This window comes from Fusarium graminearum, chromosome 1 (genome assembly GCF_000240135.3).
Source record: "Fusarium graminearum PH-1 chromosome 1, whole genome shotgun sequence".
In the NCBI taxonomy this organism is placed as follows: Eukaryota; Fungi; Ascomycota; class Sordariomycetes; order Hypocreales; family Nectriaceae; genus Fusarium; species Fusarium graminearum.
Window position 1 is genome coordinate 5,930,555 of NC_026474.1, and position 23,489 is coordinate 5,954,043.

Consider the following 23,489-nt stretch of genomic DNA (forward strand, 5'->3'; position numbering starts at 1 on the left):
CCATGACTCGTAGTGAGGAGGAGCTCGGACTAACGTCGTCTCCGTGCCACCTCCGCATTTCCCCAGCCATTGATCCCTTCTCTATTCGAACTAGTCTGAAGAGTGAAGGCGCGCTGACTAAATTCCCCGCGTCGTTGGTTTGTGCAACTTGGTTGTGTTTTCCGCGAACCCCCCAGTGGAACCAGGTAGAAGCAAACAATCATGTCGAAGCGCAATGGAAGCATAGGGGCTCAAGATTTCGATAGGAATGAGGTGAATACTCTCAGATATCTTGCGCGATCTAGGTGCTAACAGGTGACAGCATCCTAAACGAGTCGCGATAGCTTCAAACGCGGATCAACCCGTTGCTCATATCTCAAGACACATCAGAGCATGCACGACATGTCGCAAACACAAAGTATAACTTGCGATCAATAAATGACTTATCAATATTAACATTCATTAGATCAAATGTTACATGGACGATGCTGGTCCTCCTTGTAGAAGATGTCGCGAAAAGAAGCTGAGCAATTGCGCAGTCAGCAAGAACCTGCAAACTATCATTGACGAGAAGACAGAGTAAGCATCCTATCCCATTATTTGAACCCATGCTCACAGAATCCAGGATCTCGGAAGCCATGCTCTCAGATCTTGATCAAATGTACTCTGCAGTCAAGGAAATGCGAAGCCTCATGGGCCTACCAGAACTACCTCCCCTACAGGTCGCGCCATTAATAAAGCGAAAGGAAGCCACGAGAGCGCAAGTTTCAGCAAATGACACAATGCAGCTTGAGGATAGCTACGGTCCTTCTTGCGATAATTCACCGAAACTCACACCAGAAGACGACAGGTTGCCGCATGCGCCCATCCATTCTCTTTATACCCTCACGCGGATGCGCGCTCTGCGATCACCTGGCAGCGGCAACGATAGTTCAGGCCAAGTCATCAATGACTTCATTTCCCAAGGACAGATCACATTACCAGACGCGGAACGGTTATTCAGTATCTACAAAGATCGATTAGATGGCTTCATATATTCTATCGGATGTCCTTACAAAACCCTCGATCAGCTTCGTCGCAAGTCAACTATACTATGCGCTGCGACCCTTACCATTGCAGCTCTCCACGATCCAGCAGCTGACAAGGTCTACGGGGTGTGTAATTCTGAGCTGAGGCGATTGACTGAAAAGTCTATGCTCCAACGGCAAGGCGATAGAGACTATTTTCGAGCTCTGGCCATCGCATCATATTGGCTCAGTGACTTGTCTTGGACGTTATCGGGTCATGCCATCCGGCGTGCTGCAGAGTGCAACATCCATAACAGCTATAGCCACGCCATCAAAGACCAATCCGAAGAAGCAATGGACTCAGCGCGTATTTGGTCGATTCTTTACATATGCGACCAGCACCTTGCAATCCTTTACGACAGGCCAGCAATCATACAGGACGACTGGCTCACGCAGGATTGGGAAGGCATACTGAATTGCCCCCTAGCTACGGATCAAGACGAGAGGCTTATGAGTCAAGTCGAGCTCATGGGTATCCTGCGAAACATTCGACGTTTGTTCGGTCCCGACAAAGGAGAGGAAGTACCGAGATTATATCTCAGTCAAATAGGTCACTACCATCGACAGCTGGACCAGTGGATAGCGAAGTGGACTGCCAGACTACCAGGTTTGTGATTCTCAGATGAGGCTTGAGCTCAGCTAATACTTCACAGAGGGACATCCCACAATTGGAGCCTTCCCCCGAAAAGGAGCTCTCTTCCATTTCCATCTCGCACAGCTATACCTTTACTCTCACGTCTTTCGCGGACAATCCAACACGATACCAGCACATTTCCTCGATACAGCGTCAATGGCAGTGACTTCAGCATCGGCAATCATCGACATTCTTCTCAGTGACCCTGACCTCTCAACAAGCATAGTTGGAATCCCGTCATATCTTTTGTCCATGACGGCATTCGCAGCCATGTTCTTAGCTAAAGTGTCTCATAAATACGGCCATGATTTATTCAGACGCGAACAGGCCCTTGATCAGATCACTCGCTTAATTCGTCATTTCCGTTCCTTGTCAATGGGCAAGTGGCATTTAGCAAATCTGATGATTAGAGGGCTTGAGACTGTGACAAGTCTTCTAACTCCATCAGGAATTGATAAGAATCAGATGCAAAATATAGTGTCTGTGCTGCCACCGGGGACTGAAAATGGGAATGGCCTGGGAGACATGTATGCTAACGGCAACGACATGTTTTCGGGTATTGACGGCAGCACGATACCGACTTGGGATACTCACTTTGGTCTATCGCCGATATTTGGGTTCGATCCGTCTCTTCTTGACGTTGATGGTTATATGCAGTCAATGGCGATCTTTCCGAACGCGGAATAAGGGAAGGAATATTGATTCACAGTGGTAGCCATATCTATATGTTTAACTATTTCTAATGCTATTATACCTCGATTTTCCCTGACTGCTTTACACACCACCCTGGATGCCCCGAGGCTTGTATGCACTCTCAAGATACTCCAACTCTTCAGCTGTAAATGTGACCTTCAAAGCGTCGACAGCCTCAATGACTCTCTTCTCAGAGTTCAAGCCTAGGATAGGATAGCATCCTTTCTGTAACACCCAAGCTGTAGAAACGAGAGCCATACTGACTCCCTTGTCCTTCGCCACCTTCTCTACACGATTCACAATGTCGAGATTGGCATCCGCAAACCACGTATCAGTCTTCTTATCGTTCTGACTGCGTATTGACTGGTTGTCGTCCTTGCTAGAAAGAGGCTTGGCGAGAAGACCACGAGCGATGGGACTCCATGGGATGACGCCGACACCGGTGGCCTCGCAGAAGGGAAGCATCTCGCGCTCTTCCTCTCGGTAGAGGAGGTTGTAGAAGGGTTGCATGGAGATGAACTTTGTCCAGCCCTTGGACTCGGCGATGTATTGCATGCGGGCGAATTCCCAGGTGTACATGGAGGAGGCTCCGATGTAGCGGACCTTTCCTGATTGAACGACTTCGTGGAGAGCGCGCATGATCTCCTCTGGTGGTGTTTCACGATCAAGACGATGAATTTGAAGGACATCTGTGAGGGAGTTAGTAGGATGCTAGGGGATAGAGATCAAAGTGCGTACCGATGTAGTCAGTGCCAAGTCTCTCTAAGCACTTATCAACAGCATGGAAAACGTGCTTCCTACTCAAGCCCATCTGGTTGACTAGCGGGCCATCGTTGACACTAGGAGGTCTTGTACCATCATCCATAACCGGGTTGTAGATCTTGGACAAGATGACGACCTTTTGTCGAGGAATGTTGAACTTCTTGAGAGCCTTTCCAATGATGACTTCTGATTCTCCATTGGAGTATGTGTCGGCGGTATCCCAAGTGTTGATGCCATTATCGTAAGCAGCCTTGAGAAGCTTCAGACCATCTTCTTCGTCAAGAACCCATGGCGATCCTTGCCATTTGCTTGATCCAAAGGACATGCAACCGAGTATGACCTTTGAGATTTTGAGGCCTGTGTTTCCAAGTCTGAAGACGTTAGTAGGAGTTGAGATTGCTGTTGGTGGGTAACTTACTTGACGTATTCCATCTTGTCCATTTTGATGAATTGTGCTTGTGAGTTACTGTGTTTGCAAGTATAACTCTGAAATGATGTTATAACCGATCTCTCTTAATGTTAAATACCGCGGATCTCTCATTGCCTTTGTCGTTGACTCCGCTCTACGCTGATATCACCGAGCATCTCATCTTCCCCGCATTGTGTAACAACTAACGAGGACTTCTCCGTGTTGCCTCTAGATCGGCCATCGCTCCAATTGGTCAATTGACAGATCAAAGTGGATTTCTGTTCGGGACTAAATCCGCCGAAATCGTGGGGAAATAACTAGAAAGCGATCGTTTGGAGTTGTTGTTTTAAACACCAAAGATTAATATCACAATCCCACAGAACACAAGCAGCAGCTCATACCAGAGTCAAACAAAAACCACCATGGCACCAAACATCAAAACACTGTCTATTCCTTCAGCCACAGTGCAATCGCACGCCTCAAACCTATTGCAACTCCCAGACAAGACTGTACTATGTACATGGTTCGGTGGTTCTCAAGAGGGTCTTCCCGATATCTGCATCTGGCTTTCTCGACTTGAGCCAGGATCAACCTCTTGGAGTACCCCACAAAAGGTTTCCTCAGATGAAAACAGGAGTTGTCAGAACCCTGTCTTGTTCAGAGCACCGCACAACGGAGATTTATGGTTGCTGCACACTTCTCAAGATGCTGGTAACCAAGATGGGGCTTACATACTTAAGCGAACATCGTCAGACGAGGGCAAAACATGGTCCGAGGCCAGTCGTTTGCTTCCAAATGCGACAGGCATCTTCATCAGACAACCAATTGTTGTCAACAGCGAGGGTGCTTGGATTCTGCCAGTCTTTTACTGTCGCACGGAGCCTGGACATAGATGGATTGGAAGTGATGACATCTCTGGTGTTTTCTATTCACAAGACAACGGCGCGACATGGAAAGAGAAACAAGCACCCGACAGTGTGGGAGCCGTTCACATGAACATCGTTCCTCCAGCCTCTGATCAAACAACATGGGTCGCTGTCTACCGAAGCAGATGGGCAGACAATGTCTATCGCTCGACATCCAAAAACGGAATAGATTGGGAGGAACCAAAAGCTACCTCTCTTCCCAATCCCAACAGTGGCATCTGCGCCGCTCGTCTCTCCTCAGGCCATATTGCGCTTGTGTTCAACAGATCTAGCGCATCAGCAGATACGCTCAAGCGCAAAGGTCTCTACGATGACATCACACCTGAAGATGATAAGCGACCGAATCAGGTTACCAAAACTGGCAAAGATGCTATTTGGGGGACCCCTAGAAAGACACTGACACTTGGTGTTTCACAAGATGAGGGGTTGACTTGGAGCGAGCGTGTGCTCGAGGATGGCGATGGGTTCTGTGGAACGAATAGTTCTTCGGGACAGGAGAATAGGGAGTTGAGTTATCCTAGTATTTACATTGAGAGAAAGGGTGAGACGGATGTAGCTCATGTGGCCTACACGTGGCATCGACAGCACATCAAATATGTTCAGATAGAGGATGTGGAGGGATGGGTTCAGTCCAAGTAAAACCCCTAAGTCATATGCAATGAAACAATCTCCATACTATTTAAATAAGCTTAAAGTTTAAAAATTGTCAGATGCTATATAATAGAATCGTAATAACAGCACGGTTGTCTACTTCCTAATACATTGCTAGGGTATTCGTGCAATAATACAATAGACTGTTTTCTCTGGATTGCTCCTCGACGACATCATGACATAACGAACATAACTTCTGGTGAAAATATAGTATGTAATTGATTGGTTCTACTTCGATTGACAAGATATGCGACGTTTCTGTTGTTGTCACCTTCGTGGTATCTGTGTTCGGGGTGTTGACCGGCCTGAGTCCACTTCTTATTGAGCCAATTGGATTTCTCGCCGTGCCAACGTAACTGCCCCATAGCATCTCGGAAGACCTGAAGCCACAGAGGCTTACAGGGCATGAATAGCGCTGACAGGTCAATGGTCTACGCTATAAACACCGGGAAAGCAGCATGGAAGAACTCAATGTTGGAACAAAGCCTCTATATATCAACTATTGATGTAACGATACCGCAGCCAATTTGCATCAACATCAAGCTATTCTCATACAAGCCCCTCCCCAAGAAATAATATCCCACCTCACTTCAAAATGACACAAACAAAGAAAAATATTCTCATCACTGGAGGTGGAGGCTTCATCGGCCAAGAGCTGATTGTCTCCCTTCTAAAAGAAATGCCCAACGCCAACTTTACTCTGACCGATATCATCAACCCATCCATTCCAAAAGGCGCAGAATCTCAGGTCACTTCACTCAAAGCAGACTTGACAGACCCTTCATCTGTAAAGTCATTATTGTCCAACAGCTTCAGTCACGTCTATATCCTCCATGGCTTAATGTCAGGTGGCGCAGAAGCGAATCTAGACTTGGGTCTCAAGATTAATGTGGACTCTGTCCGGACAATTCTTGATGTTTTGAGGTCCGAACATCCTGGCACAAAGGTCATATTCGCTAGCTCCTGCGCCATCTATGGAAAGACAGACCTCGTGACGGAGTTTGGAACCTTGCCTCAGCCTAAAAGCTCATATGGCATCCAGAAGTTGATGGTTGAGCTTCTGATCAATGACTACTCCCGCCGCGGTCTTATCGACGGCCGGATCGTCAGATTGCCCACCGTTATTGTCCGCCCAGGCGCACCTTCAGCCGCTGCATCCAGTTTTGCGTCAGGCATAGTACGAGAATCTCTAGCAGGTGTAAAGAACATTCTTCCTGTCAGCCGCGATCTCGAGCTCTGGGTCTGTAGCCCAGCGACAGTGATCAAGAACCTGATCAAGGTCAAGGATGTTCCCGCAGAGCAGTTTGGATCATCAAGAATCGTCAACTTTCCCGGTATCACCGTCACAGTGCAGGAGATTCTTGATGCTTTGAAAGAAGTCGGTGGTGAAGAGTCACTGGCTCAAATTGAAGAAAAGAATGATCCCGCCATCGAGGCCATTGTGGCCAGTTGGCCAGCGAGATTTGATGTTTCTAGGGCATATGGGCTTGGACTAGATGCCGATGGGACTGTGTTAGATGCTGTCAAGGCTTTTAAGACTAAGATGACCAAGGCTTAGTTAGATAAAAAAAAATGTTAGTGCTCAGCAACGTGTTAAATATGACGATTCGTATTCCTCATTCAATTGATCTCAGTGTTGCGCGCAGTGAGTAGTATACAAGAATGGCCTGAAGTCTAGATTTTGACTAGACCATAAGAAAAACGCTGGAAAGTTGTTATATCATTATCAAAAGATTATCATTGCACTGTTCAATTGCTAAGCACTAAAGTTAAGCCTATGTTTCTAAAGTGTTGTCTGTAATGCAAGATATGTAATTATTTCTTAGCCGATCTAGACATATGCCGACTATTAATATATGGCACAAGACACTGTATGCGTATGCTAACAGAGATGGATCCATCGCTAATACAATTCTTAAAGCTTCGATAGCAACCGCCCGCTTGTGTTACCAAAAACCAAGTGTTCCACATCCAGTGCGTTGATCAAGCTAGGCTTCGCTTGACTCAGAGAAGTTATTCCGCATAGGCGCATCGAAGTCTCGAGTTCGTCTTTGAGAACTGATATTGGTTAGAAGGTAGCTTTGGTAGAGTGAGAGGAGACTTACTATGACAGAGATGCTCAGCGCCATCTTGGCCGTGAATGAGAGAGTATAAAAACGGACGCCCGATTCCGACTGCCGTAGCTCCGAGGCAAATAGCCTTGAGAATATCAGAGCCGCGCTCGAAACCTCCGTCGATGTAGATTTCGATCTTGTCAAAGATCTCGGGACAATTCTTCCTCAACTCTAGCAAGACCAGAATACTCGCTTGGGCGCTGAATAAAAGTTAGTTGTGTTCCAACAAGATCGGAAGGTGGCTTACCCATCAAGTGATCTTCCACCGTGGTTACTGAGAAGCACACCTTCTACTCCGTACTCAGCGGCCTGAATGACATCTTCTGCTGTTTGGACACCCTTGAGAACAATTGGCAATCCACCGCTGGCCTCACGAATCCAGCCCAAGTCATCCCACGACAAGGTCTTGTCGATATACTGTGCCATAAGACGACCGAACCCACTACCCTTCTTATCTTTACTACTTTCACCGCCACTAATGGCTGACTTGACAGTTTGTTCCTGTGCAGCTCTCTCGTCGGCCTCTCGTTTACCGGGGACAGGCGCATCAACCGTTACAAAGATGGCCTTGACTCCAAGGTCAGCGACCATCCTCAGCAGCTCAACCGTCTTCGAATGGTCTGAATTGACATAAAGCTGGAAGAAGAAGGGTTGTGATGATGGAACTGCTTTAACAATGGACTTTAAGGAGAAAGAGGCGTTGCTTGATATGCATTGGATGATGCCCTCATTAGCGGCAGCACGGCTTAGCGCCAGTTCTCCGTCAGGGTGTGCAAGTCTCGCCATGGCAGCAGGAGAGATGAAGAAAGGCGCATTGCTATCGAGGCCAAGAATGTTGGTCTTGAAGTTGACGTTCGAGACATTCCTCAAGATTCGCGGCCTGATCATGAGTCTCCGGACCAATTCCTTGTTCTTGCCATGAGTGATGAGATCTGTTGCGGCGGACGAGTAGAAGGCCCATGTTTTGGCAGATAGGTGATCTCTCGCTGCTTCTTCAAAGTCTCTGGCACTAAGAATAGCGTCTAGAGGTGGAATTGTCTTCGTCGTTTGTGTTATTGAGGATTCGTTCGACTGTGTTGGCGATGTTGGGGGTGGCACGGGATCGACCTCGACGATCTTGGATTCTGTTGGGGAACTTGAGGAGGAGACTTCGAGGAATCCGATCAATTTGTCGCTGGGCAGATCTTCAATAATTTCGGGCGCGTGAACTTCGTTGTAAATATCTGTGGCATCGGAGCCAGCTGAGTTCAAAAGAACTATGCATCATGGTTAGTCTATTTGAGCACCAATGGTTCCCTCATGTACCTACCATCTGGACCGCCTGGGTGCTGATTTATGAAATGTGTAATATCCCAAACTTTGGAATGAACAGCAATCCAACAATCGTCTGCAGTGTTGTGCTGCTTGATTTCGGCTAACGATACTATTCTTGTTTCCATTGAGGTCTCCATGATGGTCAATTCGACTTTGCTTATTGATTCGGTAATACAATGATCAAACTTGGAGAAAGAAAACACATAGGTAGGATATCGTCTAAAACTAAGCTGAGCTCGAAAATAAGCTGAGCTCGAAAATAAGCTAATCTCGGAAGCTGAATTAGACCCCAGATTCTCAATGCCGTTGGACTGTTTTGCCCCCGAATGGACCGAGTCTCGGTCTGGAGTCACGGAGAGCTCTCCTATTGGTCAATTGATGTCTCTCGGCTTTAACTCCGCGATCCCGGTTGCCTCCACCTACTGTTGGAGATAGCGGGGAGAGATTCACTACATTCTTAACAATCACGGTTAAAAGCAGCATCTTGATCTAACATCTCGCTAGAACTGTCACTAAAACTCAAACCATCAATTCATCAAAAATGGAACGCAGCACAATTCAAGCCAAGTCAAAGCCTCTCCCTCCAGGAGTCTATACTCCGGTCGTCACACTTTACAAGGCAGACGACCCCAGTCAAAAAGTAGACCATGAAGCTATGCACACACAGTGCCAGGCCCTCATCAAGGCTGGTATGCATGGTCTCGTCTACCTGGGAACCAATGGCGAACTAGTTCTTCTTTCTCGAGAAGAGCGAAAAGCCATCATCAAGACCGCTGCTCAAGCTGCAGCTACAGTTGGCGGACCAAATTACCCAATTGTGGCTGGTATCTCAGCACAGTCCACGCAAGAGTCGATCCAGAACGCCAAAGATGCAGCTGAAGCCGGTGCTAACTTTGGTCTGCTTCTCCCTCCGAGTTACTGGGCCAAGGCACTACCCAGTCCTGCCATTGTCGCCTACTTCAAGGAGGTGGCGGCTGCTTCGCCGATCCCCATCGTTATCTACAACTTCCCTGCGGTCACCTCAGGGATTGATCTAGACACAGATCAACTAGCTATACTAGCCGCTGAGCCAAACATTGTAGCGGTCAAGCTCACATGTGGAAATGTCGGAAAGGTCACCAGATTAACAGCTCTCTTCTCCCATGAACAATTCGGTGTATACGGTGGAAGTAGCGATTATCTTGTGCCCACCCTCTACGGTGGCGGAAGTGGTTGCGTTACAGGCATGGGCAACATATTCCCTGCCAGCACAGCAGGAGTGTATGATCTGTGGAAGGCCGGAAAGAATGACGAGGCGAACAAGCTTCAGGGTCTGGTCGCTCATGCGGAGTGGGCCTGTAAGAAGGGGATCGCTAATACGAAATATGGAGCATGGTACTTCCTTGGTCGCGGGATTGGTGTCGATAATGAGACATCGTGGGAGATGAGGAGGCCCTATCAGCCACTTGATGATAAGGCAAAGGAGTGGACTGTCAAGACACTTAGTGTACTTGCTGATACTGAGCAGCAGAGAAGAAAATGAGTAGACGATAGCAATTAAAATTTGATAATACTTGTTCACATACCATTCAATCGTGAACATGAATCCAATGAAGAATAAACCTGTAACCATAACTACAGCAAAGTTGGTTAAGTGTCTTTGTATTCATGATGTTTCTTTGTAGGAGACTCGCCACAGTGATAGATCTTGAAAGACATGGATTGTTGTCACTTGGCTATCTTTCCATATGCTAAGACAAATGACTTGCATTCATCGGACCATCTCAATTACAAGCAACATCTGATGCAAACCGGCCATATGTCCGTTCATGATAACATATTGAAATGATGCACACCTGCAATCATCGTTCAATATCAACAGTAGGACAATAACTGACGATGCGTTGATCGGTCATCGATCCTACTGGTCAGTTCTCCTCATAGAAGCACCATGACTCAAGGCCTGAAAGCATATGCCCCTAGTGCAGAACAAGCTTCCCTGGTCCTGGTAATCCTTCCCCAGACTCGTTACCCCATACCCCGCATCAGCCAAGTGGTGGTTCTTGCGTTTTGACCAACCTTTCGATTCCATAAATTAACATCTTGATACCCCAGGTTTTCAAACTCATCCACTCCAGGGGCTCATCTTCCATCAACATTCCAACAAAGAGTCAAATCGAAACTGCGCAAATGGCTCCACGAAGCAATTCGCTTTCTGATCAGAAAGACATCGAGGCCGTTCACCTCGACAATGTCAACACGGCCAACACCTTCAGTGGCCTCTCGGCTGAGGACCTCGAGTTTGTCGCCAACTTCCCCGAAGAAAAGAAGAAGAAGGTCTTGGCAAAGATCGATGTATGTTGTGCAGTCGGGTTGATGCATATCTTAAAGCTGACAATGCCAGTGGCGACTGATGCCCATGCTGGCTATTCTGTACCTGGTCACATATATCGACAAGGCCAATATCGGAAACGCAAAGATCGAAGGAATGTTACCAGATCTGAAGATGACTGGAGAGCAATACAACATTGCTCTGTCCATCTACTTTATTCCTTGTATGTCGACCTCGATTTTCGCCACGTTCGAAAGACGCTAACGCAACCAGATATCCTGGCTGAGGTTCCTAGCAACATGATTCTCAACAAGTTCGCCAAGCCTTCTCAGTATATGGCTACCATCATGTTTATCTGGGGTATTGTCGTGGTATGCACTGGTTTGATTCACAACTTTGGTCAACTTTGTGCCATTCGTATCCTTCTTGGTCTTTTCGAGTAAGCACATCAACTCATAATTGCATTCTCCAACTAACAAATCAGGGCTGGATTCTTCCCTGGCGCTATTCTTATCATTTCGAAATGGTACCTCCCAAACGAGACGCAAACACGAGTCGCCCTTCTATACACTTCAGCAGCCACCGGTGGTGCTTTCTCCGGGCTCTTTGCGTATGCAATTGCCAAGATGGACGGCATTGGTGGCCAAAGCGGCTGGCGATGGATCTTCTTCATTGAGGGTATCTTCACAATCGTCATGTCCTTCGTCACATACTTCTTCCTTATCGATTCGCCCACGCTTTCATACTGGCTCACCGATGAGGAGAAGCGCTATCTCACACTCCGCCAAGCTTCGAGACGAGTCACCAACTCAGGCGAATACCGAGAGAAGACATTCGACAAGGGCGCACTGTTCTCTGTCATCAAGGACTGGAAGATTTACCTCCTGACAATCATGTCCTGGTCCAACGCTGCGCCCAACTATGGTCTCAAGTTCTCCATGCCCTCCATCACCAAGGGTATGGGTTTCTCGTCAAGTAACGCTCAGCTTATGACCATTCCTCCCTACATGTGCGGAGCCATTTCTTCTTACCTCATCGCGCGAACAGCAGATCGCTGCAAGTGGAGAATGCCCTTCATCGTCGGACCTCAACTGTGCATCATTGTTGCATTCTCCATCTTGATGACAAAGGCTGAGTTCATCACCGAGAATCTTGGAGTCTGTTACTTTGCAGTTTGTCTTGCTTGCTCAGGCATGTACCCCATTTTACCTGGTGTCAGCGCATGGAACATCGACAACACCCTCAACCCCACAAAGCGAGCCATCAGTATCGCCTATCTGGCTTGTGCGGGCACAATCGGTGGAATTTACGGAAGTTACATCTACATCGATAAGGAGAAGCCCAAGTATACCACCGGATATGGAGCCTCTTTGGGATTTGCCGTTGCTGGTATTCTAGCAGCCGTCACTCTTGAGTCTGCTTTGACGTTTATTAACAGGAAGAGGGCCAAGATGAGTGAGGCAGAGATTCGAAGCAAGTATACGGATGAGCAGCTTGAGGATATGGGTGAGAACAGCCCTCTTTACCAATACAAGCTGTAGTGAAAGGGTATCGCGTAGAATGGTCTCAGGGGAACAGTTATGAACAATGATTATAGTATTATTGAATTTAATGAAACACGGAAATATTGTACCGGTTACAATGATTCATGTCTGACTGCAAGCTTGTACCCTTTCCTGCCGAGTCGTGACAGAACCACAGAGAAGATATTGGGTACGAAACACATGATACCGAAACCGTACAAGGCTTAGTTGCAGGCCTCGTCGCAGAGAGTGATGAACCCCTTAAGCAAGTTTGTTAGCACCGAGACAATGATCATGAAAAGGTCCACTTACTAGGTCCTTGCCGGGATGGTCCTTGCAGTCAGTCGAGATAGGAAAATACCGTTTAACAGACCACAGAAAGCTACGAGGGTTGTAGTTGAAGACAAATTTGGCATCGGGTGCTTCTTCACGGTAGATGGCGAGGTTCTCTATTAATTCGTCAGTGACTCAATCTCGCCTGATACCGATATACAAGAGCATAAATTACCTTCAAATAATCCGGTGAGGTCAGTCATGTTTGACCCGCGGACTCCGAATCCGACGCCGGCCGCATGCCAGTCGACACCTTTCACATTTTCGGCGAATTCAGATCCTTCAATCTCTGGACCTCGCCAGATACCTTTGGTAAACGTGAGTAAACTCGTCTCGAGGGACTGTGAGTATGACTGTACCTCGAACGTTGTACCCTGCCTCGCGCATCTCACGCGTGTAGTCCTCGATGTTTTTCTCCGTCACATCAGGATCACCACCTTGCTCTTTCACATATTTATGTCGACCAGGAAGACCTCTGTGATGTAAATTCAGATTAGAAATAGTTTTTGCTCGTCGGTGATAGGGTACACTAACGTGTAGACAACATTGACCTCACCACAGCCGTATGCAGCAAAGACAACGTTGGACGTGGCCGCGATGAGGAAGAGGATCTTTGAACCAAGCATTTTGAGATTAATGTTTTCAATCGCAGTAATTAATTTGTATGCTGGAGAAATTATTACAGAGATACATGCTCGGAATGCATTTTATACCCGTTCTCTATGTCACGTTCCGCTAACATCGAATGACAGATTGTAGAAACATATTTTCTGAACGACGAAATCAACAGCAGTGGAAAGAACACTGATTCATGATCTATGTAAATGTCTCTGAATGCGTAGTCAGAGTGATTCATATCCGTATAGTCTTGTCAGAGTTGCGGAGGAAGTACAACTCCTGATTCACTTATCTGTGTAATAACCGGGTAGCTGCTTTACTAGAGACTTCCTAGATCACCGATCGCAGTCCCAATTTTATCCTACTCGGCAATAATTAACGAGCCTTTCCTCATCGAGTCTCGTGGCAATCGGTAGCCGTGGCCTCCGACGCCGATGTTGGTGGCGCCTGATCGACGTTCAAGCGTTGGTCCAAGTTCAATCCCGACCTGTTGAGATTAGTCTCCTTGTCGCGCGAGTGGTTGGTGGCTTGGTTTGTTGATGATTCATACGCGAGTGCAAACTCTAATATCTAGTCTAGCGTATAAAGCCGAAACGTCTTATTCACATGCATATCCACGAGTCAGTTGTTTCACTCTACTTGGCTGCATTCTGCAATCACACTCAAAATGTCTCAGCTAAAGCCCATCACAGTTTATGTTCACAGTAAGCGGCAATCTTTGTAGTGACAACTTGCCCTAATTTATTGGTCAGGTGCTGGTCCGAACCCTTTCAAGGTGACCATCTTGCTAGAGGAACTTGCTGTCCCTTACACAACGGTACGTAAGTTCATTATCACTAAGTCAGGTCACTAACGCGTTATCAGATTGTTGTCGAGGACCCTAAAGAGGATTGGTTTGTCGCAATCAACCCCAATGGAAGAGTTCCGACTATCAAAGACCCCAATAGCGATATCATCCTCTGGGAATCTGGAGCCATCATGGAATATCTGGTTGAGACTTATGACGTAAATCAAAGACTATGTGGTACAAGTACTTCCAGTAAGTGGGAGATCAAACAGTATCTACACTTCCAGGTGTCTGGCCAGGTATGCCACCCACCCTCAATGCTCAATTTACATGGTTGACTCGCTTATAAGGGTCCGTATTATGGTCAAGCAATGTGGTTTCATAAATGTCCCCAAGATATCCCTCTCGCGAAGGAACGTTACGTTGGCGAGATAGCTCGAGTAATCAGTGTACTTGACAAGATTCTTGGCGGCAAACAGTACCTTGTTGATGGCAGACTGTGAGTACCAACGTTATTTGAGAAATCGACACTTCAGGTTAACAGACGCGATGAATAGAACATATGCCGATCTAGCATTCGTACCATGGAACCGGGTTGTCAGTCAGCATCCCTTCTTCAAAACATCTTTGTGGGAAAAACACGCCATTCTGAAACAATACCCCAGCTTTTCGGCTTGGCAAGAACGTCTCAATGATCTCCCTTCTATAAAGGCTGCCTACAAGTAATGTACGATACTGAAGACAAGTCACGGGTGGCTACTTTGGTGATTTGCACACTCTGTTACAAAATAGATGATCACATTAGGAGTAATCTAAAGATGAGCTATATATGTGTATCAACCAACTCTCTATTGGGGACGTAGAGCAGTCCTTTCTGAATCACTCCACCGTCCGTGTATATACTGCCGAACTGTCTTCCCCCAAAATGCAGCGGGCACAGCAAAGGTACCCAGGACACCTATAAGGACAGAAATGAGAACAGTGGGCTCCACGATCTGGAACTCCAGGATCCAAGGAGCGATACCACTGCCAATTCCAAACCCAACCATATTGCTAGTAAACAGCTGCACAGCCAAAGCCGCAGCGGCCCATTTGGGAAATGCCTCTGTAATCCATAGAGTAAAGGCGACGTTCCCAGTTAGATAGCTGATAATGCTTAGAGCAGATGTGATGTAGATCCAGGTTGAGGACCAGCCTTGCATTAGTATTAGACCATTAACCAGGACGCTGGTTACTCCTGTAAGGACAGGAACAGCGAATAGAACCAAGTAGACTTCGGCATGACGAATGCCTCCTGCACGGAAGCTGTGATAGCGAGTGAACCATGTTGCCAGGGGCCCCATTGCTGGGAATGCTAATAGAGAACCAATTATTCCTGAGAGAGAAAGAAAAGCGTTGATTGTCTTTGGATCCTTGACGCCTCCCTCTTCCATAATAGCGGAGAACTGAGTAAGGTTAAGGAAGATGACACCGCTGAGGATGGCCCCTGCGAGAAGTGAAACCCAAAAGGTGAGAGGGTTGAGAATACACAAGAGCATTTGTCCATATGTAGCCGCCGCAGACTCCCAGTTAGTCCCAGGCGCCCTCGTGACTTTGAAGTGAGACCAAAACGACGAAGAGGAGGGGATATCAGGCAAAGGCTTCTCGTTTCGAAGAGATTCAACTTCGTCCCAGCCTCCATAGATCTCTACTTTCTCTGAGCCGCTCTGCACCAGGACTCTTCCATCGAGTGCGACAGGCGGCCGAAGAAAGAAGGTCTCTGGAACAAATACAAGAACCAGTAGAAGAGCAACAGTGCAGGGAGCAAGCCAGACTTGGTAGACGCCTCGCCAGGAAGTTTTCAAGTCCGTGGTATACGGCAGCACCAAGATTGATAATCTGATAGAAGCTGCTCCCAGACACCAGAAAAGAGATAAAACAGTAGGACGCTCGTGGATAAAAGTCGCATCGATGAGTATCAGAATAATCTATGACAAATTAGGACTGCTTTTATGCCGAAGCGATATATTGTTACGCACGATGCCAGTCGCTGACCCAGCAGCCAGTCCTTGCAAGCAAACGCAAAGAAGCAACTCGATAAAGTCTTCGATGTGTCCAGCCCACATTGTTGAAAGGAATGTTATGACAGCTGCAACAACTATGACTGGCCGTCGACCAACCGCCGTAGATAGCGGAATGCCGATGAGGAATCCAAGGCCTGTGAACAGTGTCATGGCTGAGGACAGTGACTCTACAGTAAACGGACCAGTTTCCTACAGGTCTATTAGTGAGGAACTACATAGCCGTCACTCGCCGTACCTTGTTCTTGAACTCTTCTGTAATTGCCCGGACCAACAAACCGGGAAGATTCAACGCAAAAGACGCGGCAACAGAAAGGCATTGCAAAGCACAAAACCCTAGAAATCGCTTGGTTGATGACCAAGTGAGCGGATCGCGGTAGGATCTGCTCGGAATAGGAAGCCTCAGAACACGGCCATTAGAAGAGACAAAGAAAACACTGCCTGCAGTGGGTAGAGATTCGCGTTTAGCGGCGGTAGGGCTAGACAAAGAAGACATTGTGGTCAAGGGCATTGACGCGGTAAAGAGTTGTTAGTGAATGGCATGCTCTTCGGACGAGATAATGGGGAAAACTGGAGATTTATTAACCTTGCTCTCGTTAATCGAAGAGATAAATGAAGAAATGTGTTGGAGATAAACAAAGTTTCGGTATATCAAACCGATGTTACTGCTAACCTTAAAAAGGCTACTATTTCCAAAGGGGAACCATGCAATTAAACTGCGGGCGTGTTTGGGATCTGGGCCTTTTCATTGGTAATGTTCGAGTTTTGCATCCTTTTAGTTTAGTTTGCGCCGCGCCGAAACAGGGGTTTGAAGTCAACGATTCATCTTACGAAGCCGGGATGACGCTGTTTGAGCCCAACTTCAGACAAGGAATGTTTGGTAATCAACTTTAAAGGCCTGTCAGAGGAATAAACTATTTCTTAAGAGTTGAGCCTCGCCCTCCGCGGAAATTATAAGCGCAAAGACTAATCACCCAACGGGCTGAACCTCAAGTGCCGAGCGTGGCTTATCATGGGATGCTAGTCACGTCTCGGATGAAATCGAGTGGGATTGAAGCGCTTAAAAGGATCACGAGCCTAATCATGGGTGTTTGATACCCATGGCCGGTGATCTTGGCAGATCAATTGCAAGAAAAAAACCTTACTTGGCCTGTCTTTGAGGCAACCGACAAGGGAAGAACTTAGAATCTATTCTGCAATTCCCAGAGTTTTGGGTGCCCATTGGAATGTCACGGCAATTGTCACCAGAACAAGGTTCGGTTACACCCAAAGTGCATGTCTCAGAGTATAACTATAGGTGACTTAATAATTGACCGCGGAAGGTGACTGAGCCTTCAGCCCATTGACTGAGAGCAGTTAGTGTTTGGGCGTCAGACCGACAGTATGACATAGAAGAACGACAATGAGTAGCAACATTTTTTAAGTGCCGAGTGTGGCACTGGAGAGTTGGTGATCGGTGTCCAACCGAGTGCTGCCCTGCATGCCGATCTGTGTTGAATGAGACTACTGCAACAGATTTTGTTGAACAATACATCCGCATCTGCCGGTAAAGTACACTAAGGAGTTGTCGGGTGAACAGTATTACCAAAGGTGTGTTCTAAAAATGGTAGCAGATCTTTGGAATCACCAGTGACGACATTTTGTGACCTCAAGTAGTTTGTGTACCCATTCATGTTACAGGGACGTTGGAGTTTTGAAGAATAAAAGATGTCATTGGCTCAAGATCAGCGTTTCAAATAATTCGTATTCTTTGAGTGCTAAACTATAATTGAACTGATATTCCCACTCAACTGCTGCGCCTTTCCAGCCCGAGAGTAAGAATACGTGTTTAGCATCAAGTAGACTACAGGTTTGTAGCAAATCCAAGCTCATAGGCAAATCCAGTGACAATCTTGGAAAATTCGAGCATGTGGCTGAAGTTAACAGTGTCAATGGTGTCCCTGTCAGAGTGGATGTAAGGGCTGCTGTCCTCAAAGGTAGACTCAAATGCGAGAGCTGCAGGGTAACCAGCTCGGGTAGCAGAAGCGTGATCGGAGCAACCGTAACCACACTTGGAGTCGACAGCAGGAAGAGAAGAGTACTATCGTCACATTAGTCAAAAATCATTCAAACAATCTAAGTTTACTTACAGCAGCGATGACCTTCTTGAGGAAGGCGCTCAGACCAGCATCGACATTGTCAGTGATGACACCAGCAACGGCCTTGGTACCAGGCTTGACATAACCAGTCATATCTTGGTTGAGCATGGCCTTGACGGGACGACCTTCGCGCTTGTACTGGTTGAATACGGCACCACTACCGAGAAGACCGGCCTCCTCGCCAGAGTACCAGTGGAACTCGATAGTGTTGGGTGCTTCACCAGATGCAACACGAGAGTCGCTCAAGAGGACACGGAAGGCCTCGAGGATAGTAACAGTTCCAGATCCATCGTCATCTACGATAATTAGTGGTTATCATGCGAAGTATGGGAGATAACGTACCAGCGCCAGGAGCGCGGCCAGCAGAAGGGCTGCGAGTGTTGACGGAGTCTTGGTGAGCACCAACAACGATAGTAGAATCGCTCTTTCCGGGGATAGTAGCAATGATACTGGGCTGACGCCAAGTGTGTTTGAACTTGGCAACCTTGACGCCCTTGGCTCCACTGGCAGAGATGATAGACTCAACCTGCTGGAACAACCAATCGGCAGACTGTTCACCATAGGCAGATGTATAGTATCTGTTGTAAAAGTTGGAGAAGGTCGTCAGAGTAGTGCGCAGGTTAGCCTGGCTCAGCTTAGGCAACAAAGCCTTGACGGCAGAGGATTGAGCGACAGCGCTAGGGAAACTGGCGAGGAACTGAAGACTGAAACCGGGTTCGTCGAGGTTAGTCACGTCGATGAAGTGCTTGCCTTCCTGTGAAAGTTAGATGTGATACTCGGTATGAGGTAGGGTGTCACGAACAGCTCTCAATGCCCACTTCTCCGTTTCGGTGACAGTGCGGACGTCATCAGGTCCGAGCTCGATCTTGTAGAGCTTGGTCTCACGAGATTGGCGAGGCTCAATGGCAGCGGCATTTGATAGGCCCAAAAGGGCGGTAAGAGCGAGGGTGGCACGCATGGTAACGAGAGTAACACTGGCGATCAAGATGAGTCGAAGTTGCTAGAGAAACTTGACTTGATAGACTCGAGATATGATGAGATAGGAGCGATTATATATGGAAAGACGTCTTGTTCCTCCGAATATCTACGTTAGGAAGGCGCACAAGCAAGAGCCCGAGCGTCAAGTCATCGCCGAGTCCATTGTGGCAGGAGAAACAATAAACAACCAATCGAGGCACTGTCACCGTATGTCTTGTCAATGTGACCTTCACAAGTTCCAGTTAGACGATCTACAGAATAAGCATAACAAAGCCAGTGGACCTTCCTCTATTTTCCCTCAATGCCGTGCGATAGTGTCTCTGCTATATAGAGTCCGGGGTGGCATATGGCGTTAACGGGCCGCTTGTGCATCGGCATTGCTCATTGCGGCAGGTCGTTAATCACTAGGCGAGGTACTTTGTCAAAGCTTGGCATTTGGGCGGGGTTTGAAACATGGTTCTGGTAGGTATCTCTTGGTCTGATCAGAGGGCATTCCCAGTCTGATTGGATGAGGAACTTTTTGACCGCGATTGCGTAGTTTATAAGATGAATGAGGAAGCTCTATTGATAGTTCTTATCTACCTATCAATCTATGCCTTGGCCGACTAGTCAGTTTCTGTATGTTTAGCTCCGGATACAAGACTTGGGAGATGACACTTTGACCACAACATACGACAGACAAAGCCTCGACAAATATAATACAAATTGAAAATGCCTATAGCTATATGCTCAAGCTTTAATGCTCTTATTGACGCGGTAAAACATATCCTCTCTCCATCCGAGAAAGCCGATGTGAGCTGCAGCCGGCCCAACAATTGGCTGCGCAATCAACACTGCTAAAGACGCAACCACAGTTTCCCTGTTCGTAATGTACCCCACACGTCTGAGACAAAGTGTGCGATAGAGACTATGCACCAGAACAGAAGCACCATTGAGGAACAAGTCCCGCTGTAAGAACTCAGTAATTCTGATGTTTGGGTCAGAGCTCGACTTCCCAGAGACCAAGTATGCAATGGTGCCAAAAACACCCGAGACACTAAGTTCCGGGTCAGACCATATCTTGTAGAGCGACCAGAGATGAATTGCAGTAGCAGTCGCCGCTCCACCAGCATAGATATATCTCAGCAATGACCGAACGGGGTCCTTTTTCTTCGTAAGGTTCCCGCTTTCTTTCGTTGCGTTTGAGCTAGAATGTGTGGCTGAGCTGCTCTTCACCTTACGTAGAACAGTTGAAACACCAGCAGTGATCAACCCAACGTAAACTGGGAACGGTTGCCACAAGGCAACCATTTGCTGCCATGTGACCTTGTTCTCCCATGGCCATATCATGAGGGCAGTAGGGACGACGACTCCAAGTGCTAGTCCCGGAATAGACGCCTTGACGACTTCGACATCAATGGCGCGGCCAGTAACCATAGAGATGCTGTCTATTACAGTCTGTTCACACACAGATAGCAGGTGATACAAAGGGGCAATTCGCCCAATCCCCTTGAGCTGATACATGGCGCCAAAGACAGATGGACTATAGTGATTTGTTAACAATTTGCATAGATCAAGAGGCTTTTGTGGTGACTAACAACGAGGTGGGGAGACCTCTTGAACCGGCTCGGTAACTTTCTAAAGTCCAGTCAAGAGCTGTTGAAAACAACAGAGGAGTGAAAGCAATCCATTGCAGTCTTGCTGACCGGTTTTCCGGCTGAATGAAGACCCCAAAGGCAGCTCCCAGAGCTGCCAGAATCTGATCCAATGTTGCCACTCCTGTGTAGTTAGTTACTAAAGCCTCGCCCATGAACGTTGTTGGGGTTTGCAGCGGAAGCAGAATCTGGTTCGCCAGTCGGAAGAGAGCACCTTGACTCAACACACCAAGACCTAAGAGGGCAGTCGAAGAAAAGGGTCTAGCAGGAAGTTGATCTGTGAATGGTACCGAGTGTGGTTTCTCAGGTATGGGGAGAGAGTGCACGTGAGTACCATCTAAAAATTTGCGGCCGTTGAGGCGCATAGCAGTGTCTGTGTTTAACAGACCTGCCAGCTTTGGGGCAATGAATGCCAGGAAAGGTGACGCCAGAGCATTCATTTCTTGAGTCTTGTGGGCATCATCAACAAGCCACTGTACTCTGTCGAAGCGCTCATTCTGTACAGCACTGAATGCAGATTTGATTTCAGAGTCACTCCAGTTAGGACACCCTGAAAGAATGTGGTTCATAACAGACGCAGCGGTCTCGATCGCACTGTTACCTCCATGACCAGTCAACGGCTCAAGCTAGGTTTCAGTTAGTATTTGGAAATAAATAAAAGGGCGAAGACAATACCTTGTGAGCTGCATCGCCAATGGTGATAATTCGATTATAATGCCACTTTTGGAAAACCCACTCATGGAGCGGCGTCAGTGTCGAGTTGGTCCTGGCTTCGTATAAATCACCAAAAGTAATTTCAGGAGTGATCTGATCAGATGCATGTTCCTGGGCGAGCTTCGCCTCATCCTCTTTCGTGTATCTGGGAATGTCATCGCCATAAAGAGGAGCTGGCAACCTGGCAAACAAGAACCAGTACCACTTTCCACCAGGTCCAACCATTACCAGGTATGAGAACTTATCATTGTAAACATAGTGAGTTCCTTTGATAAGTTCTTCGATGGGCTTTGAGATGCCAAAAATGCACTTGTAATAGCAGGGTACCTTTGACCACTCGTTGTCAGGAAAGTAACCAGGAGATGCCTGGTTGCCTATGCGCCACATTTCTTTTCGAACAGTACTGTAAATACCGTCGGCTCCGACAAGAATGTCTCCTTTGAAAACCTTGCCCTTGTCTGTTGTCACTTGGACTCCATTATCCAGTTCCATGACAGTCTTAACAGCTTGACCAGGGTGTACTGAGTCTTTGGACTTAAGGTTGTCGTACAGAATTTCCAAGAGAGATTGTCTGTCAATAAAGACAGTTGGATAGCCATGCCTGTCTGGAATTAGGAGATTGCGCTTTTCTTAGTTCACGTCTAACGTACCTTGATTCCAGTAAATTATGGCAATCGTGATAATGTTTAATAATGGAGCCGTCGGAATTTCGTATCCATGAATTGTGCAGAGGGTTATCAACCAGCGCCAACAGCGTATCCGCGCATCCGAGTTGATCAATGATTCGAAGTCCGTTCGATTGGAGACCGATACTTGCGCCGACCTGCGGTGCAATCTTTTCGTATGATTCGAGCAAAACATAGTCGATATCGGCCTTTTCCAACATATTGGCGAGGGTAAGGCCGGCTATGCCTCCACCTGCAATTATCACCGTGTGTTTCGACTTGTCCATTTTGTGATATGTTTGGTTTGAGTTAGTGTGAAAGAGATAGAATAGGAGAGTGCAAAGAGTGTGCGAAGATAGATATGCATGTGTCGACCGCGTGAGAGGTCGCTCTCCTATTTATTTGGACGTGGTTTTCAGCGGCATACGGACATTACCGATGCCCGATTTTCGGATAGACGGGTTACAGGACAGATAATTTTGATATGATAAATGGGTCTTAACGAATGATCATCGCCCATACGGCCGTTAAAACGCGGCGGTTGATCATTCTGCTGGGCATTCGTCACGAAAGGTTACGCCAGCGTTGATAGCTCCACAAACTATACTTTGGCATCACCAAAATGTTGCCAGCGAGCGTAACATTAATCCACATTTGCCGAGGCATCGAAGCGAGATTCATTGTCAAACAAGCCTGGTCCTTGATCTATTTCCACTGACGAGTCAACCTGTCATTGGACAAGCGAGTATCTTCAAAACGAAAACGAAACTCTATTTACTCCGCGGACTTTCCACAAAACCCCCCGAGTGTTGGTCAAATATTCGTAACGAAATCATGTTTTCACTATGGATCTGATACCGATAGTTCAATAAACTTACCAAATGTCTAGAGTCTAAATCAACGTCTGAACGTGGTTGGGCAACGTCTTTGCACCTTGACCCAGCAAAATCTGCCCGCCATCATAACAGCTACCCGCGAGGCGTATCTCTGGTTGCAGGATGCAAATTATACCACTCAGCCTCTAAGGTCTTCACAACGGATAAAATCCCATGTGAGTTCACAGAGTTGTCAAGACAAATGCGGATTCAGTTCAGACTTCTCATTTCAAACAAGCTTTATTTTTGTTCTTCATTGAGAAGATAATCATACTCAATAGAGGCGAGCCATTTAATTTCCAGA

At 47.1% G+C, this 23,489-nt stretch overlaps 12 protein-coding genes across 12 annotated transcripts; 6 read left to right on the forward strand and 6 right to left on the reverse strand.

Annotated features, from left to right (window-relative positions):
- Positions 1-201: 201 nt before the first annotated feature.
- On the forward strand, positions 202-2,367 carry FGSG_01808 (uncharacterized protein; the record flags this gene model as incomplete). The annotated part of the gene is made up of 4 exons (XM_011319346.1): positions 202-252; positions 446-558; positions 605-1,653; positions 1,700-2,367. 4 exons carry the CDS (start codon positions 202-204, stop codon positions 2,365-2,367), a joined length of 1,881 nt encoding a protein of 626 aa, XP_011317648.1.
- Positions 2,368-2,454: 87 nt separating this feature from the next.
- FGSG_01809 (uncharacterized protein) lies at positions 2,455-3,576 on the reverse strand (the record flags this gene model as incomplete). The annotated part of the gene is made up of 3 exons (XM_011319347.1): positions 2,455-3,062; positions 3,112-3,506; positions 3,554-3,576. 3 exons carry the CDS (start codon positions 3,574-3,576, stop codon positions 2,455-2,457), a joined length of 1,026 nt encoding a protein of 341 aa, XP_011317649.1.
- A 390-nt stretch (positions 3,577-3,966) lies between these two features.
- On the forward strand, positions 3,967-5,109 carry FGSG_01810 (uncharacterized protein; the record flags this gene model as incomplete). The annotated part of the gene is made up of 1 exon (XM_011319348.1): positions 3,967-5,109. The coding sequence occupies one exon, from the start codon at positions 3,967-3,969 to the stop codon at positions 5,107-5,109; it is 1,143 nt and encodes a 380-aa protein (XP_011317650.1).
- Positions 5,110-5,716: 607 nt separating this feature from the next.
- Positions 5,717-6,679, forward strand: FGSG_01811 (uncharacterized protein; the record flags this gene model as incomplete). Its single annotated transcript, XM_011319349.1, has 1 exon — positions 5,717-6,679. The coding sequence occupies one exon, from the start codon at positions 5,717-5,719 to the stop codon at positions 6,677-6,679; it is 963 nt and encodes a 320-aa protein (XP_011317651.1).
- A 357-nt stretch (positions 6,680-7,036) lies between these two features.
- FGSG_01812 (uncharacterized protein) lies at positions 7,037-8,686 on the reverse strand (the record flags this gene model as incomplete). The annotated part of the gene is made up of 4 exons (XM_011319350.1): positions 7,037-7,179; positions 7,227-7,435; positions 7,483-8,491; positions 8,545-8,686. 4 exons carry the CDS (start codon positions 8,684-8,686, stop codon positions 7,037-7,039), a joined length of 1,503 nt encoding a protein of 500 aa, XP_011317652.1.
- Positions 8,687-9,090: 404 nt separating this feature from the next.
- On the forward strand, positions 9,091-10,071 carry FGSG_01813 (uncharacterized protein; the record flags this gene model as incomplete). The annotated part of the gene is made up of 1 exon (XM_011319351.1): positions 9,091-10,071. The coding sequence occupies one exon, from the start codon at positions 9,091-9,093 to the stop codon at positions 10,069-10,071; it is 981 nt and encodes a 326-aa protein (XP_011317653.1).
- A 647-nt stretch (positions 10,072-10,718) lies between these two features.
- On the forward strand, positions 10,719-12,401 carry FGSG_01814 (uncharacterized protein; the record flags this gene model as incomplete). The annotated part of the gene is made up of 4 exons (XM_011319352.1): positions 10,719-10,883; positions 10,933-11,083; positions 11,134-11,299; positions 11,345-12,401. 4 exons carry the CDS (start codon positions 10,719-10,721, stop codon positions 12,399-12,401), a joined length of 1,539 nt encoding a protein of 512 aa, XP_011317654.1.
- A 39-nt stretch (positions 12,402-12,440) lies between these two features.
- Positions 12,441-13,373, reverse strand: FGSG_01815 (uncharacterized protein). Its single transcript, XM_011319353.1, has 5 exons — positions 13,251-13,373; positions 13,076-13,191; positions 12,892-13,023; positions 12,696-12,832; positions 12,441-12,643 (listed from the first exon to the last, which is right to left on the reverse strand). Exons 1-5 carry the CDS (start codon positions 13,340-13,342, stop codon positions 12,608-12,610), a joined length of 513 nt encoding a protein of 170 aa, XP_011317655.1. The 5' UTR covers positions 13,343-13,373; the 3' UTR covers positions 12,441-12,607.
- A 628-nt stretch (positions 13,374-14,001) lies between these two features.
- FGSG_01816 (uncharacterized protein) lies at positions 14,002-14,847 on the forward strand (the record flags this gene model as incomplete). Its single annotated transcript, XM_011319354.1, has 5 exons — positions 14,002-14,038; positions 14,087-14,151; positions 14,199-14,420; positions 14,472-14,620; positions 14,679-14,847. The coding sequence occupies 5 exons, from the start codon at positions 14,002-14,004 to the stop codon at positions 14,845-14,847; spliced, it is 642 nt and encodes a 213-aa protein (XP_011317656.1).
- A 122-nt stretch (positions 14,848-14,969) lies between these two features.
- Positions 14,970-16,677, reverse strand: FGSG_01817 (uncharacterized protein; the record flags this gene model as incomplete). The annotated part of the gene is made up of 3 exons (XM_011319355.1): positions 14,970-16,088; positions 16,140-16,373; positions 16,420-16,677. 3 exons carry the CDS (start codon positions 16,675-16,677, stop codon positions 14,970-14,972), a joined length of 1,611 nt encoding a protein of 536 aa, XP_011317657.1.
- Positions 16,678-18,024: 1,347 nt separating this feature from the next.
- FGSG_01818 (uncharacterized protein) lies at positions 18,025-19,277 on the reverse strand (the record flags this gene model as incomplete). The annotated part of the gene is made up of 4 exons (XM_011319356.1): positions 18,025-18,261; positions 18,311-18,615; positions 18,722-19,023; positions 19,138-19,277. 4 exons carry the CDS (start codon positions 19,275-19,277, stop codon positions 18,025-18,027), a joined length of 984 nt encoding a protein of 327 aa, XP_011317658.1.
- A 749-nt stretch (positions 19,278-20,026) lies between these two features.
- FGSG_01819 (uncharacterized protein) lies at positions 20,027-22,597 on the reverse strand (the record flags this gene model as incomplete). The annotated part of the gene is made up of 4 exons (XM_011319357.1): positions 20,027-20,819; positions 20,875-21,525; positions 21,668-22,246; positions 22,296-22,597. The coding sequence occupies 4 exons, from the start codon at positions 22,595-22,597 to the stop codon at positions 20,027-20,029; spliced, it is 2,325 nt and encodes a 774-aa protein (XP_011317659.1).
- Positions 22,598-23,489: the final 892 nt, after the last annotated feature.